This window comes from Macrotis lagotis, chromosome 1, assembly GCF_037893015.1.
Source record: "Macrotis lagotis isolate mMagLag1 chromosome 1, bilby.v1.9.chrom.fasta, whole genome shotgun sequence".
NCBI classification, from domain to species: domain Eukaryota; kingdom Metazoa; phylum Chordata; class Mammalia; order Peramelemorphia; family Peramelidae; genus Macrotis; species Macrotis lagotis.
Genome location: NC_133658.1, coordinates 577,982,625 through 578,000,116, shown reverse-complemented (window position 1 = coordinate 578,000,116; position 17,492 = coordinate 577,982,625). Strand labels below are relative to the sequence as shown.

Here is a 17,492-nt window from a genome sequence, read left to right as displayed (position 1 = left end):
GTGGCTTTGGGCAAGCCACTTAACCCCATTGCCTTGCAAAATCCTAAAAAAAACCCCAAAAAAACAAAGAAGAGAGGAAGAGCTGATGACTAGTTAGAAGGAAGAAATGATTTAGAAGCAGCCTAGCAGAGACTTGGGGCAAGATAATCTTTTTTTTTTATTTTTTGAGGCAATCAGGTAAAGTGAGTTGCCCAGAGTCATATAGCTTACAAATGTCTAAGGTTGGATTTGAATTCAAGTCAATACAACTGTCTCCAGGGCTAGTGTTCTATCTACTGCACCATTCATTTGCCCCAAGACTAATAATGTTAAACCAGAAAATAACTCAGTTAGTATTTCCTTTGGATGGAGTTACATTTGGGTTGAACAAACAGCTGGCCCACTCGATAAACTCAAAACTACTTCTAAGAAGTGAGCCTGTTAAGCATCTAAAGAACTTGCAATAAATGCAGAAGATCTTGGCTTATTTATGATTGCATTTCATTAGATTACAGAATTTTAAATTTAGAAGGGACCTCAGAGACCACTTGGCCCTCTTAAGATGATGGTCTGTCCCATAACCAATGAAAGAGATGCATGGCTTTAAAAAAAAAAGAACTAGAGTCAATGGCAGACTGAGGGAGCTTGGAGGATCCATCTTGGGAATTCTTAGGGACCCTGCCTCCACATAGGGTGGCCCTTCTATCTGGTCTTGGAGACAAGGAATATCTCCTCTCCTGTCTTCAGGATCTCCAGGAAACAAGAACTAGAGCTTGCTCAGGAAAACATGGATCAGCTTTTCCCTCCAATGTGCCAGTCAAGAAATGATGCAATCAGATAAACTATGGGTTTTTCCATTTCAAATCAGGATAATTACTATCTCCTGATACAAACACTAAAAACTGAATGTTGCTTGAAAATATGTGTTCAAAAATTATCTATTGATTTGCTATCCAAATTTCAGATATAGCAATGAGTCAACACTTTGGTCATACTGGCTTTGAGAGAAAATTATGCTAAGCCACAGTATAGTCGAAAATTCCACTAAAGCAAATTCTACTATATATCCATAATTTAGTTAGAGTGAGGAGTGTGTTGCCCCTCCCAAAGCCAAGGGCCAAGGTACATTTTAAGGGAACTTCTCACATCTCTGACTTGTGGTCTACCCTCTCTTCCCCCCATGACCAGATAACTTCAGAATCTGCCACTATGCTATTTTCCATCACTCAAAGTATAACCACAATCTCCTCCTGCAATAGACTCAAAAGCACTAAATATAACAAATGCACAGAAATCTAACAATAAAAGCACCACTTTGCAAGGCACTTTAAAATATGGTCTCATTTGATCCTCACAACAAACTGGCAAGTGTTATTACTGTACCTATTTTACAGATGAGGAAACTGAGGCAAGCAGAGATTGCAACTTGTCTGAGGTCCCACAGCTAGATTTGAACTCAGGTCTTCCTGATTTCGGGTTCCTTATTATATCCATGGAGCCATTAGAGTCAGAAAAAATAGCCACTCCCACCACTTGGCAAATGTACCAGTAGAAACCTGTATAGTATGAATGACTTAAGAGGACTGGCCTGGGAGAGCTCAGCAAAGAGGACATCCCTGGGGAGGGCTGAAGCAGACCATCAAGAAACAGGTATTAAACAATTATTATTTATAAAACAAGTGTTGCATTTTTCTTGTCCTGTTTGCTGCATTTTCCAAAGGTCTCCTTAGACACCTGGCTGAGGATGGGCACTGCCCTGTGTTGAATCTCTCTATGAACAGCAGGTGGCACTCATTCTCTTTTTCAGGAAATCCATCCTTAACATGGAATCCCAGGGAAAGAACATTTCTAAGTTTCTGTCTCTACTGACTGTGTTTACCTCTCAGAATACACCCTAGACCTCAGAGCAGCTGATTTCTTTAATTCTCAAGTCATCTCATTCACAAGAAATCTTGGAGGGGTTAATGGACCCAATTCTATGTTGATTTATTGGTGACTTATATTTTGTCTCTCTTTACCCTTAACAAGGGGGGTGGGGGAAAATACAAATAACACTTGATCAATAGATTTCAGGAGAGAGAAGGAGGGAGGCACCAGACAATCTTACTGGTACCACTTGCAAGCTGGGTATAGAAAGATTTGTCATGACTATTATATAACTCAAAGCATCTCTAGAATCCTAGTCACAAACTGTAGAACTTGGGGACAAAATGAAATTATTTCTAATGAATTGACCAAACTATAATTCAGTGACCTGAAATAGAAAAGAAAAAGAAAGGTAGATTATGTATTTGTAAACACATACCCAGGACAGCTTAGTGGCACAGTTGATAAATGGCCAGGTCTTAAGTCAGAAAGACTCCTCTTCCTGAGTTCAAATATGGCCTCAAATACTTCCTAACTGTGCAACTCTGGGCAAGTCACTTAACCCTGCTTACCTCAGTGTCTTCATCTGTAAGATTAGTTGGAGAAAGAAATGGCAAACCCCTCCAGTAATATTGCCAAAAAAAACTTTAAAGGGGGCCACAAAGAGTTAAATACAACTGAAATAATGAACAACAACAATACACCTACCCACATACCCCTTTTTAGTTTTTTATTTTCACCAATCTCATTTTGCTCCTTGTTTCCTTTTGGTAACTTGGTTTGGGCATGAAGATAATTTTTTGAGGGGGGGGTAGAGGACTGAAAGAAATCAGGGGAAAAGCAGAAATAATTGGAAGAGGTTGGCAATAGGACATTTGAGATAAGAACAGAGCAAAGGCAACTGTTAGGGTAAATTGAAGGGAAAAAAAACAGTGAGAAGAAAGGATGTTAATAATCATTTTATAGATTTGGGTTTACAAGGCTAATCCTTCAGGCTTCTTCCTAGGCAGTATATCTAATTTGGAGAGTGGATGGAGAGTGGTACCTGTGTTATCACAATCTTGGTCAAAAGAGCTAGGCTTCCCATAGGTTGATGATTTAGATAGGTTAATGATTGATTTAGAGCTTCATAGCTCCTCATAGAAACATAGCAGCATGATGCCCTGATTTGTCCCCATTTGGTCTTTTCCCACTTCATTTTGTAGACAGATGTATATAATTCTCTTTATATATGTATATACAAACACACACACACACACACACACACACACACAGAACAGAACCTCTGTTTATGAGTAACCTGGTTTCTGTTTGCTTTCCTGGACTAGGAAAAATTTGCAAAATTTGTCTTACAGGACAAAAATTCGCAGTTTGGACTTGAACAACTTGCGAAGGGATGATGCTCCACTGGTGTAATAGTTTTTTTTCTTTGCTTTCACATGACAAAGGAACGTCACTTAACACATATTGTCCATTTCTACTTCAATACTATCTCCATGGACAATCCCTTTTCACAATCATCCCCTTTGCTCACGCCCTCATTACCCCGGATTGTTGCATAACCTCCTAATTGGTCTACCTGTTTCAAGTACCTTCCTTCTCCAATTTCTAACTGGTCTATCTGAAGCTTGTGTAAAAAAAAATCAGTCAGTCAAAACATGAAAGTGATTCTAAAAACTGAAAAATAAATGAAGGCAGTAGTGGTAGTCTTTTAAGTGAAAATAGCATTAAGAGAGAACACACCCGACATTGAAATCCCTGATGTTCTCATGGAGGGAGATTCTCCTTCCAAACAATATCCTTCTTCCTCCTCCTCCTCCCTCTCCTCTCCTTCAAGTCAGTCACTACTCTTCTCAAAGGTAAAGTACAGGTTAATTTGTTTTATTTTTGGTTTATATTGTGTACTACTCATTGCTATTGTATTTCAGGCACACTTAGGACAAAAAACTTAAAATTATAAATAATTATTTTATATGAATATTTTTGGGGATGTACAGATCATCTGATTTTACATTATTTCTTATTGGAAAATTCACTTTGCAACATGAAGAAATCACATGACAAACAGAATCTTGGAACAAATTAAATCCATAAATTTCTACTGTATAAATAAGCATAGGCTAACATTGTAATTTCAACTCTTCTGTGTATGTGTATACAAGTATCAGCCTATTTCCAAAGCCTATGAACGTTCCATCTGCCTGGTGTTTGCTAGATGCGGCAATGACCTGCCTACCAGGGCGAGAGTTTCTAGCCATTATTTCTAATAGCAAAACTGAGATGGCCTCAAACAAAGTCCTCTTGTATTGTGAACATGTCACTCTCAAAGCAACATACATATCCATACATATCCCAAGAAGAGAAATACCTAGCAGTCAACTCCATCCTACAGCTACCATAAGACTGGTGCACCCAGCAGAGACACCCACATATCAGGGAGTAGGTTCATTAAGAGCAGCAAAACTACATAAGCAGAAAACACCAATCCTGTAGAACTGAAGACATAAGTTTCTTCTCTGAGCATGCTGCCAAGTCACTGATGTTTCCTAGGCATGTACTCCTCATATGTGATCCTGATGCATGCCCATTCTCTCCATTGATAGTATATTTACTTGTGGTAGAGTGTGCTAATGTATTGTTTTGTGAGTTTTTTGGAGGGCGGAATAGGGTTCTATTACACCTTTTTTCACTAGTTCATCAAATGATTGCTTTGAATTAATTCTATTCTCTGACTGACCAGAAGAAAAATACATTGACAGGGGCTTGTGAGTTATGGTTCTGAATGGGTGTACCTTAAATATAGGATAGTTATTCTAGGGATCCCACATATGAAAGAGTGAAACAGTTGTTATATGGACAATAGACTCATAGAATAAACATGAGTTATTATCGAGTCTAACCCTCTCCTTTTACAGAGGAGAAATCACAAAGATGAATAGACTTGTTCAAAACTAGAGAGTAGCAGTGTAAATCTCCTGTCTCCTCATCCTGTACTCCAAAAAATAAGGTTACTTACTTTCTTACTTCTCAAGAGAACTGAATTTTATATGTTTAACTCTATAGGCAGCAGTTCCAGCATCCTATTATTCCTTACTTGTAGATTATATACACACAACACAATGGAATGTTTCTCTTCCCCATACTTCCCATTAACCTCTCTGTCCTCAACTTAAGGAAGATTTCTTCATTCTTCTCTCTAACTTCCATATCTCCATCTACAGATTCCTAGGGAGTAGTGGTTTAGGGAGAAAGTCTCAGGATTTGGCTACAATGAATTTAACTTTCAAGGTGAAAAGAAGGAAATAGCTTCCAAACATGCCCACCCATCTATCCCACAGTGCAAATAATCTGGTTTAGTTAACAAGTTGTCTACACATAAAGCAACCTTAACAGGAAAGATTTTCATTTCCAACCTTATGGAGCTAAAATAAAGATTACTGCTAAAGATCATCTGTGCCCAGAATTTACATGATCAAAACATTTATTTAAAAAATAACAAAGAAATGTAGGGTGGATTGAGAGTTGGTTTTCATCTTTTCTGAAAAGGGCAGAAAAGCTCAGGCCCTTTCAAAAGATGGCATAGTGAATTATATGAAGATACTTGAGGGGTGATACATTGATGGGAGACATCATAGAAGCTAAAAATATACAAGGTACCCAAACAGCCTTAAAATTTTCATAGTTATAATAAATATAGTTTACAAAAAAGCTTCTTAAAAAAACTCATATAAAATTAAATAGTTATCCTAAATACTGTAGTTATTTGTACAATTTCAAGTTTTACATTCTTGGAAATATAAACCCAAAGTACCATATTTTGACATAAACTCATTTTATGAAGTTGATTCTCAAAGTACTAATTTGTGCCTGTGCTAAGGGAGATATACACAACTGTCATCATTCATAGTACAGAAAGTATCACCAGCTACTGGCCTAAGCGAAACTAAAAGGTGAGACAGAGCTAGTGCCTTTCTAAGAAAACTGCTAATGTGCTTCAGAAAACTGCAGCAAAAAAGAACTAATGAAATAAATAAAATTTTGCTACATTTATAAAACAAAAACATCACCCCCAAAACACTCTATGCTGAGAAAACAGCTAGAGTTTTCAAACATCTGAAGGAAGAGAATCAGATACATTAGACCCATGATTTCCAAGAGATCTGTGCAGCACCACCCCTCAGAAAAATGATAAGCATTCTGTATTCTCCATCATTAGCTGGAGAAGAGGCTAGAAGGAAATTGCTTTAGGAATGGGTTTCAGACCTGGGAAGTGTGAGCAAAGCCAGAGGGAGAATTAACCTAATTACTTGATGTAGTTTTGATAGTGGGCACCTAAAAGTGCCAACTTCATGTGGTGAGGTAATAACAGCACTGTCTCATTCTTTCAGAGCCAACTGGCTTATAAGGTTGGTTTAAAAGATGATATCTTGACAAAACGTGTATTATAAATAAAACAAGGTTAAAGAATTATAGCAAAACTTCCTTCTTATTCATTTATTCTCCCTCTCTGGGAAAAAAAAAGGAATCATAATTATATGATTTTTTACCTTTTGGCAATCTTCCTTTTGTTCTTTAAGAGTTGTTTTTTAAAAGAATTTTTGAGGAACATTTAAGAAAAGGTCTGATTGGATTTAGGGTGTGTTGTAAAAACTTTCTTTCCAGGGAATTGTGCTGGAAGATCTTGGTTTGTGATTAGAAATGTCTGATGTTCTCTTGCTTTTTCATCCTCAGAACACCAAACCAGAAGGAAGTGACCAATCACTACCACAACAGAAATTCATTTTGGCTAGGTAAGAATCTACTCCAAGGTCAATCTAATTTTTTTTTTATATAAAATTGGCAATTTACCTTTAAAATTAGTATTACAAATCAAATTTTATTCTATGACTAATCAAATTATTCCTCTATTATAATACTGCAGCAGTTTAAGGGAGACAATGTAAAGGAAGATTTCAGAAGACTAAAGAGATACTGGAACAAAGGCGGGTAGGAGGATACGCGAGAAGAAAGAGAGAAAGGGAGGGAGAAATGCTTAAGGGGAACAAAATGACAGTAAAAAAGAGAGGGGGAAAAGGACTAAGGAGAAAGGACAAGCTATCATCTCCTATCGACCCAACTGGGGTCCCACGTGCCACATCTCAATCTAGTACTTCAGCTTCAGACCACTCCTTAACCTCACACTCACCAGGTGGCCCCGTGAGGAACTCTTTATTGGAGAGTTCCTTGCAAATTATTCTTGACTTATCGTGACTATCCTGCATCAGACCAGCCCTATTTTGTGTCCTCATTAATTTAGACTGGGTAGCTAGGTGGCACAGTAGATAAGAGCACTGGTCAAGGAATCTTCCTGAATTTGAGTCCTGCCTCAGACATTTAATAGCTGTGATCCTGGGCAAGTCACTTAATCCTGTTTGCCTCAGTCTCCTTATTTATAAAAATGAGAGGAGAAAATGGCAAACCACTCCAGTAACTTTGCCAGGAAAACCTCAAATGGGGTCAAAAAGAGTTGGACATGACTGAAAATTCACTCAACTGATTCAGACTTTTCAGCAACAACTTTTTTTTTAACCTTAGTAAGAAGTGATGGCTTCCCCTTTAACCATCCTGCATCCATGGCTTTTGCTCCTAAGCACACATATAATTGCTTTTAAAGTCAACTTAGTGATTTTGCAAGTATATGAATGACTTTGGGAAGGAGAAAAATTCATGACAGACTTAATTTAGGGATTCCAGACTTTGTATGAATGACATTACCCTGCAGGTGAGCCCTTCTAACTTGGGGTCTCAGTTTCCTTATATGGAAAATAAGGGTGTTGGGCTGACTGATCTACACAATTCTTTCTAACTTTCCAATTTTATAATCTGTCCCTACTCCTACTATTTTCAATTCTAAGAGCTGATGCTATAGCAAGTACTAGTTCTACCTTTTAAAAGTAACATGTAAACAGAAGAAAGGGTTCACTTCATTGACCACTAGAAGGTCAGTGCAGAATGGTGGCATCCTGAAAATTACATATAATTGTTTAGGATGCCTTATGTGAAGAACACTTTATGACATAAGAAAGGCATTGTGGTTTTGAGTTCTAGTTGTAATAATAATAACAGCTAGGATTCCTATAGTGCTTTAGTTTTCTATAGTGCAAAGTACTTTACAAGTATTATCCCATTTGGTCCTCACAATAAACTGGGAAGGTAGATACAATTTTTATTCTCAATTTACAGATGAGGAAACTGATGCTGAGAGGTTAATTGGCTCAGGAACATACAAGTAAGTTTCTGAGATGGAATTTGAACTTGGGCCTTCCCAATTTAAGAGCCAAAGTTCTGTCTACTGTACCACTTAACTGCCATTATGTGGCCCTGGACAAATCATTTGATCTTTCTTTTTTCAGTTTCCTCATCTGCAAAATGAAGAATTTGGATTTCATGCTCTCTAAGAATCTTTAAAGCTCTAATGATCTATGAAAACACATCATATATTCTGAATATAAGCTCTCATAAAACCTGGCCAATAATCAATCTTGGTTTTCAGTTCATTATTTCAACAAATATTTTCTAAACAATTACCATGAGTGGCATGCTGCGCTAAGCTCTGTTGGGAGACATGATACAGATACTTTTATACATACTGCTTTAAAGCTATCACACTTTTAAGGACATTTAACGTATTCAGAAATGGACTAAATCTCAAACAGTGTAGTAACTACCATGCTAGACTTTAAGTTCTCATGTCTTCTTAGACTGGACATTTCCCAGCAATAAAGACTGTGTAGTTGAGAGTAAAGACTGGAGGCTTCAAATCTCTTCCTTTCTATTTTCCTTAATGACCTTTATACATCCTCATGGCAGGATATTGAACTGTTGACATTTTAAAGAGGATCCCAGAGATGGGGGGGGGGGGATGTTCACTGAGGTAACAGTTGTTATAAAAAAATCCCAAGAAGAAAGCAAATGACAAAAATTTTAAAAACTGAATCCTATTTTTAATGTTGGGAGCTCTAATGAATCCCATAAAGCCAATTAGTTGATCATTTGTATAAATTTGTATTTTCAAAATCAGCTCTATTTAAAGAAGATTCCCCATATATGAAAGCTCAGTTTGGACTATCACCTAAAACTAGAAAAATAATGATTTCAAAATATAAAAATACTACTCATCTGAAAGACCTAGTTGAGTTTTAATTTCATGTCCTGGATCACCAAGTGATTAATTATATATTTCTTTTATTCATATAGTTTAAGAATTAGATTAGGAACTACCTACCCCAGATCATCATCTGTCCTAAATTATTTACACTGTTTTAGGTCAAACCATTAACACTTTATATTATGGTTGCTCATATATATTGTTTGATGGTTCCTTGAACATTTGTTCTTATGTTTTTAGCCTGATGATTTTTTTTGAAAGAGGGAGGAGCAGGGAATTGTCTGAATTTATGATTTCATCACTAGGAAACTGACAGTATCAAAACTTCCTCCAACATCTAAAACTCATATTACTTATGCTTTAGGCCACTGAGAGCTTACATGATTTATTTGCTGAACATGTATCAGAGGCAAGATCTGAACTTAGGCCTCACTCCAAAACTTCCCAGGACCCATATGCCTCACTGCCTCTTACAACTTCAAGTTTATACATAGTTATATAAAAACTGCCATTTTCTTGTCTGTGTGTGCTGCATTTGCTTTTTATCTGGATGTTGTACCCAGTCTCAACATTTATACTAATAAAATAATAGAATCTCAGAACTGGGACCTCAGATGTCATCTAGATTATCCCTACCTGAAGCATGAATCTTCATTCGATATAGTGAGCTATTTCACCTCTGCTTAAAAGATTTCCAGTGAAATGGAAATTAACTTATATAATATTCACTGCAACGTAACAATTTTATTCTACATGCTTACTCAGTAAGAAGTTTTCTTTTGGGGAGCTAAGGAAGTTCAAATATGGTGATACAATGCCTCAGTTCATCTTCTGAGTTTTTTTTGTATTCAGTGAGAAGGAAGTGAAGATAGGAGGTAGAGGGGACAAAAGGAAAATGATTAAAATGTAGATAAAATCAATGACAATGATGGAAGGGAATGCCTTTTCATGGGGAAATGACATTCCCCAAACATTTTTGTTACCAAACTAATTCTAAAACCACTGATGATGCTAGATTATTGAACTGATGAGCTCCTTAATAACTATTTTCTTTCCTTAAGTGTTAACACTATACCTAATATAACAAGAACTATTTATGACATAGCAGAACTACCAACTGAGAGTAGTGTGACTATATATTGTGAGCCACTTTCCAAATCCATTCACTGAAAGAAAAATAAAACAAGGCAACCCAACCATTTTAGTTTTAGCCAAATTATCCCACAAGTCTACTTGTGTTTTCACTTGCTAAAAATAGAACTGGGAAAAGAATAAAAGTTAATACATCTTGAAGTGGCAGACTAAAATCTTAAGATTGTTGGAGGTCTCAGAGACCATCTAATACAATCCCCTTCTAAAGGCAGCAATCCCTTCCACAGTAACTCTGACAAGTAATCATTTAGTGTCTGCTTTCATCAACAGGGCCTTCCCTATCTTGTTAAAACTTGTAAGACTTCCCACGATTCATTACTGCACAAAAATTCTTCCTTTTGAGGTAAAATCAACCTTCCTGTTCAATCTATTCTAGGTTTCTGACCCTAAACATAAATCTAATCCATTTCACATGGCAGTCCTTTAAATACCTGAAAGACAGTTGTCATGTCCTCTTAAAAATTCTCTTCTCTAGATTAAACATACCTAAGTCCTTACATATCATATGACTTCTCTTTAGAGGCTCAGTACTCTACAAGAGCTACAATCTCCCATTCAAGTCATCATACCAGAAAATTACTGGAGGTGAAGACCATCCTCAACTTCGTAAAATTATATTGTGAGAGTTAAATTCTCAACTGATACTCTTTCACAAGACTTTTATGATCAGGAGATTTATTTTCACTTTTAGGCCAGTATGTTAAAGTAAATTTAAACTTACTATATTTGGAAACTGGAAGATTACATTCTTCTTAAAGTCTATTAAAAAAAGGGTATCAGCATAATTAAAAGTAACAGTTTTAGGGAATTTTCTCAAAAATCTTGTCTCTAGAATGGGGCTATATGTCTAGTTTGGTTTGTGTAAGAAGAGACAGATTCTTTTATAATTTTATTTCTCTTTCACAGCACACAAAACTTGACTTTTAGGTCAACAGAATTATAAAAAGCCAAAAAGGACAAGTAAAAGACAGTTTGTTTATATGTATCTTCAGTAATTCCTACAAGCCCAGGACAGGTTATCAGAGATGTTATTAATTCAAATGGAATATAGAATAGATAAAAATTTCTTCCCTTGACCATTTTTGGCATGAAGTACCTAATACTAGGAAGGAGTACCTTGTGGCCTGCAAGTAAAGGGTGAAATGAAAAGTAATTTGGCCTCTGTGCAGCCTGGACAAGTTAGAGATCTATTGGAGTTTCAGAGACAGTATAAAAAGAAAAGGGTCTCTGAATCTGATGAAGTCTTCTAGAAGAGCTAATTTAAATGAGTTCAAGCCTTCAATTCTGGAGTTAGTTGAAGATAACATTTCACATATTTAAAAACTGTGATAAACACTCCCATTCTGCATTAACCTGGAGCTAGTACATTCATTTTATTACGTGGTAAAAAATTCAAAATTGAAGAAAAATATTCTGTGTCTCAAGGCAACAGTATAGGAAGCAGATCTTCAATTTCTGATATATCTGTTTCTAGCACATAAAGAGGAGCCCTAGTCAAAAGGATTGGGGCTTACAACATACATGTGGAAGCCCAGAAATGAGAATTCCTGAGTGCTGACATACAAGAGCAAAGAAACAGCTCTGTCAAGCAAATAAGTTATATTATTGTCAGGCTTATGGAAAATATTTGTGCCATAACAGCAAAAATTATTTTGGGCAATCAAAAGACCCTCAAGACACCCCAAATTAAGGGAAAATATATCAATACTTGGTGGAAGGAAGTGTGAATTCATTGCTATCAAGTGGTCTAAACTCTCTGGATTTTACCAAGAAAAGAGGTATTCTGTGAATACAACATTTACGATTCCCACCACAGTGGAAAGAGTCCTGAACTTAAAGCCATGAAACATGAATGCTAATACTGGTTTAGTTAAGAGAACCTTCAGTAAGTCACACAAATTTTTTTGTACCCCAGTTTCCTCCTCTATACAATTTGACAAAAGTAACTATCTTCCATATCACACCTGGTAGAAATTGTTTCTAAAGCAAAAAATAGTATAAAAATCTATAGGATAATTATTACAAATATTCAAGAAATGTTTTCAAGAGTCCAAGATTTTTCTGTATCCTTGGCAAAAATCTATTTTCCCCCAAAGAGTCACAGAATCCTGTACAACAAACCATTCTCAATTTGGCAGAAGCAAGAATGCTGGATGTATACAGAGTGATGTGGATACTGATGGATGAAAGAGGGAATAAAATCTTTCTGACATAAATAAAATTTTAAAAACTGTTTCAATTCTTATTCGTCCATACATTTCTTTCTAAGTTAAGAATAGCACAGTGTATATCAGCTTCTGCTTCTTTGATGATTTATGATCTTGTAGTCTCAGGGTCATGATTCTAAATGTCAATTCTTCTTGCAACAATCTTGTAGTTATAGAAGGGGATGAATGTGTACTGACCTAGCAATACCTTATACTACGTTTTCAAATAAATCCCTGATAACAGCTTTTCTTGTTATTTGCTTCTTTCACTTAGAGATTGACTGCAGCAAGAAAAGTTGTGGTCAATTATGGTTGATACAGTTCTTGGGTAGGTACCTGTAAAAGTACACCAACATATACAGGATATGGTAATTAAAACCACATGATGAATTTTGCAAATTGTCTTGGTCTTTTCTGTGTCTTTCTACATCTTATTTTCTTTTTTTTAGGTTTTTGCAAGGCAATGGGTTTAAGTGGCTTTCTCAAGGCCACATAGCTAGGTAATTATTAAATGTCTGAGGCTGGATTTGAACTCAGGTACTCCTGACTTCAGGGCCGGTGCTCTACCCACTGTGCCTCCTAGCCGCCCCTACATCTTATTTTTAACCAGCAGCATAAAGACCATGGTTTTTCAACTATTGAATTCCATGAAATTACATAATGTTAGAAATGAAAGAAACTGGATATTCTGTCCCCAAACCCCTCATTTACTCAAATGAGTGATTTGCCAAAGGCCAGTGAGTAGCAGAGTCAGGATTCCAGCATGACTCCCACTCTAGTAACCTCCTTTCTATCTCTCAGGCTGCTACCTTCACATTTTCTGCTTGAAAATGTTGGTTTCATTCTTTTAAAATGTGACATTTGTGAAAACTGTTGTCAAAAGCAGGATAGCAGCACTGAAAGAAAAAGATAAGCTATCTATTTGCCTTAAACTCTAATAAAACTTGGTAAGAACAGTCACTTCCAAAATTGCACACAAGTATTTATAAACATTGTCTCCTAAAATATTTCTAAAGTTCTTGCCTAGGTAAGACTGCCATGATAATCTTCAGAAGTAGATGGTTTCTAAGGTAAAGGATTCAATTGAGAACTTTAAAAGAATCAATTAGAAGAATCATCTTTGGACATACAAATGCACATTCCCATTAGTTTATAATCCAACATTCTAACATTTACTACTTTTTTCATTTCAAATATGTTTGTCAGTGTGCCATAGCATCTTTTTATTTAATCTATACTACTGCCTCACAAAGGCAAAGACCAATGCTGGTACTGGTTCACACTTGGTTTGGAGAACTAGTACTATGTTTATGTTTTCATTGAATTTTTCAGAAAGACTTATGTGCTGCTTGCTACTAATTAGTTATCTTCCAAATTTACTTTGTCCATTCGTAAGTTCAGCAGAGTAAATAGGGGGCCTGTCTTCTTCACGATGGCAATCACCCAAATCAGTCATATTTTCAAAGACTTTTGGAAGACCGTCCACAGCAGATGTACTAAGAGGCAGGTTGTATTGTTTACAAACAACAGAAAGAAAGAAGGGAATTTGATACTCCTCATGTCCAGTAGAAATCTTCCCCACTGATAGGCAGGAGGCTCTCTTTGACCCTCTAGGCAGCTGTTGCAGGCAATTGTAGTCATGCCTGTTTTAGACGTTATAATCTGGGGACTTGCCCTGGGGCTGCCTCAGCCAGATCTGCAGTGTCACGAACACTCCCACGGTCACATGAAAGAAAAGCTGCCAGAGATTTCGGAGTTCATACAGATACATGTTGCATAAGCAAATTAAGCCAAAAGTCAAGAAAGATTTTATATTCCTCCAGCCAGTGCAGTAGATGAGCAAATAACACTGTCCAAAAACAAAAATCAAAAACAATTAATTTTGGTTAGGAAGAGATCTTTCAGAAACCAAAATACAACAGATCAGCATACAATAATAGTCATAACAGCCAACACTTAAAGAGTACTTTAAGGTTTACAAAGTTATTTTACAAATATTATTTCATTTGAACTTCACAATAACCCTGTGGGGTAGGTGCAATTATTATCTTCATTTTACAGATGAAGAAATTGAGTCTGAAAGAAGTTGTGATCTTCCCAAAGTCACACAACTAGTAAGTATTTGAGGAAGGATTTGAACTCAAGTTTTCTGACTTCAAGTCCAACAATCTCTCTCCCAAGCCACCGAGCTGTCTTGGGCATATATAAAATATGTTATTCAGTCGTGAATCAAGTTAAAAGCATTAAATCACTATCTTAAAAACTCCACAAGTTTGAACAAAGTGCAAGGACTATTGCCCTTAATTTAGAAAAAAACGGATATCTTATTGTCTGATCTTGTTACTACCTCTTAGACTTCTCTTCTTTAAGGATATGATTTCTTTCTCATCACACCCAATTTGGATCAAGGTACAACATGGAAACAAAGTAAAGACTGACAGAGTGCTTTCCGTGAGGGGGGTGGGGGGAGGGAAGCAAGATTGGGGGGAAAATTGTAAAACTCAAAAATCTTTAATAAAAATAAATTAAAAAAAAACTCCACAGCTACAGGAAAAAATGGTATTTTCTTTTAATCTCTTCACTTTTCTAAAAGAAAATATGTTAAGTACAATATTTAAGAAGCACAGTTGGAAAAGCTCCAGAAAGCAGGTTGAGCAAATTTACCAGGATGACAGGACATATTAGGCCTATATGTCCAACGACTGAGATTATTACTGCTCTTTCCTCTTAACCTGAAACCTAGAAAAGTATGAAAACTGCCTTTTTTAATGAATATAACTTTTTTATAAGGTGTTGATAAGGATGAACATGAACAAAAAGAACTGCTATTCTGAAAGTCAATTCCAACTATGTACTGGCTACTTTCAAGATTTAACATGGCACAATAAGACCCTCAAAGCATTAAAAGTAGGTGCATTCCCAAGACCCTTCTGTATATGCCAGTATGCATATATTTACAATCATATAAACAAATGATAAAAAAGAGAATCTTAAGCAACTTCCAGAAGAGATCTAAAATTTACCAGAAGACATAAAAATGCCATTATGTAATGTTACAAAGCATTACATAGAAGAAGGCAATGCTGTGAAAGGGAACGCAGGCTTCAGAAAAAAACTAAGTAGAAGTGAGTATCCTAGAATGGACATAAGAAGCTAAAATATCCTGTGAGAAAGTAAGAATGAAGCAGTGATAATTCAGAAATTCACCATGTTAAGCTGATTCATAGGTTATTGTGAGCAAAGGTATGTACAAAAACCACAAAGAAAAAAGCTGTGAAGGTACTGTGATCTAAAATGGTTGAGGGTACAGTCATAAAGATGAAATCACTGATACACCAAAATACCAAAGTAAAAATTGAATCATTATGATCAAAAATTAAAATTCATTAAGAAGTTTGTTAGCATTCAATCAAATTTAGTTTTGCAATTAATCATATTTGTGAGAACATAATTATTAACTTTTTTAACCCAATACCATTTTTTCTTGTTACACACACACATACAACAATATATACTATTTGTGAGTAGCTAGATGACCACAGTGGATACAGCGAAGTCTCATCTTCCTAAGTTCAAATCTAGCCTCAGGCACTTCCTAGCTATGTGACCCTTGGCAAGTGACTTAACTCTGAAAAACTCCTACAAAATAAACTGGAAAGGAAATGGAAAAATCACAACAGTACCTTTGCAAGAAAATTCCAAATAGGGTCATGAATAGTTAGACATGACTGAAACAACTAAACAATGTTCATATAACATTCCCACATACATTTTATATATACACACATTTACATATGTACACAGTCTATATACACAGTGTATCCACAAACATATGTTGTATGTATAATTTACATGGACATATGTACTATGTATTGATATTTAAGTTTTACACCGTCATTTACTCTATCCCAAAATTCTTTTTAAAAATTTTTTATTTTGAACTTAAATACAAAAAGAAAAAAGAACATTTCCATCTATATAGCACAACATAAAAGAGTATTCAATATAAAACCATGAATTTCCATTTCATACTATTACCTTTTTTGGGGGGGGGATTAGGTAATAAAAATATGCATCATTTACCCTGCTTTCATATGCTTCCTTATAAATTTTCTTTGTTTTCATCTGCCTTTTCTTTTCCCTTGCTCCTCCTCACCTTACCCTAGAGAAGATTACCATTAGATACTAATATGTGTAAATACATATGTAAATTTGTGTGTATTTATGTAAAACCATGCTTCTATTTATCTTTTTTTTCCTCTGGATGTAGATAGCAACTTCCTTCATTGGCCCTTAATACTTTGAAAAATACTCAAAATGATCTAGTCATTCAAAGCTGTCCTTAGAGCAATATTGCTATCATTGTACATACAGTGTTCTCTTGGTTCTGCTTATTTCACTTTTCATTATTTCATTCAAATCTTCCAGGATTTTCCAAAACCAACCAGCTCTTCATTTCTAATAGCACAGTATTATTTCATCATAATCATTTATTACATCTTGTTTAGCTACTCCCAAAATTGTCAGGCATTCCTCAATTTCCAGTTCTTTGTCAGCAAAAAAGAGCTGATATAAACATTTTAGAAGATACAAAGTTTTTTTTTTCCTTTTTCCCCCAATTGTTTTGGGAAATAGAACTAATAGTGACTGATATTGATTGGTCAAAGAGTATACACAATCTATAACTCTTTAGGCATAATTCCAGATTGCTCTCCAAAATGGTTGGTTCAATTCACAAATCCACCAATGATTTATCAAAGTTTCAATTTTTACAACCCTTCTAACATTTATCACTTTCCCCTTCTATCATTTTAGCTAATCTGAAAAATATATGAGATCTCCAAGTGTTTTAATTGACATTAATGTGATTTATAACATTTTTCTCATACAATGATAAATGCTTTTGATTTCTTCAAATCAAAAACTGCCTATTCATACCCTTTGACCATTTATCAATTCTGGAAATGACTCATATTCTTATATGTTTGATAAAGTTCTTTATATATTTCTTAAATAAGATCTTTTTTTTAAGGTTTTTTTTTTTTTGTAAGGCAAACGGGGTTAAGTGGCTTGCCCAAGGCCACACAGCTAGGTAATTATTAAGTGTCTGAGACCGGATTTGAACCCAGGTACTCCTGACT

At 35.6% G+C, this 17,492-nt stretch overlaps 1 protein-coding gene across 1 annotated transcript in view; it reads right to left on the bottom strand.

Moving 5' to 3' along the window:
• Positions 1-1,570: 1,570 nt before the first annotated feature.
• The window catches only part of SEC22A (SEC22 homolog A, vesicle trafficking protein), a 96,540-nt gene continuing 80,618 nt past the window's right edge, over positions 1,571-17,492 (bottom strand). Inside the window, exon 7 of the mRNA XM_074214669.1 lies at positions 1,571-14,200. Coding sequence (XP_074070770.1) covers positions 14,000-14,200 — 201 coding nt within the window. The 3' untranslated portion in view covers positions 1,571-13,999. The remainder of the gene's footprint in view (positions 14,201-17,492) is intronic.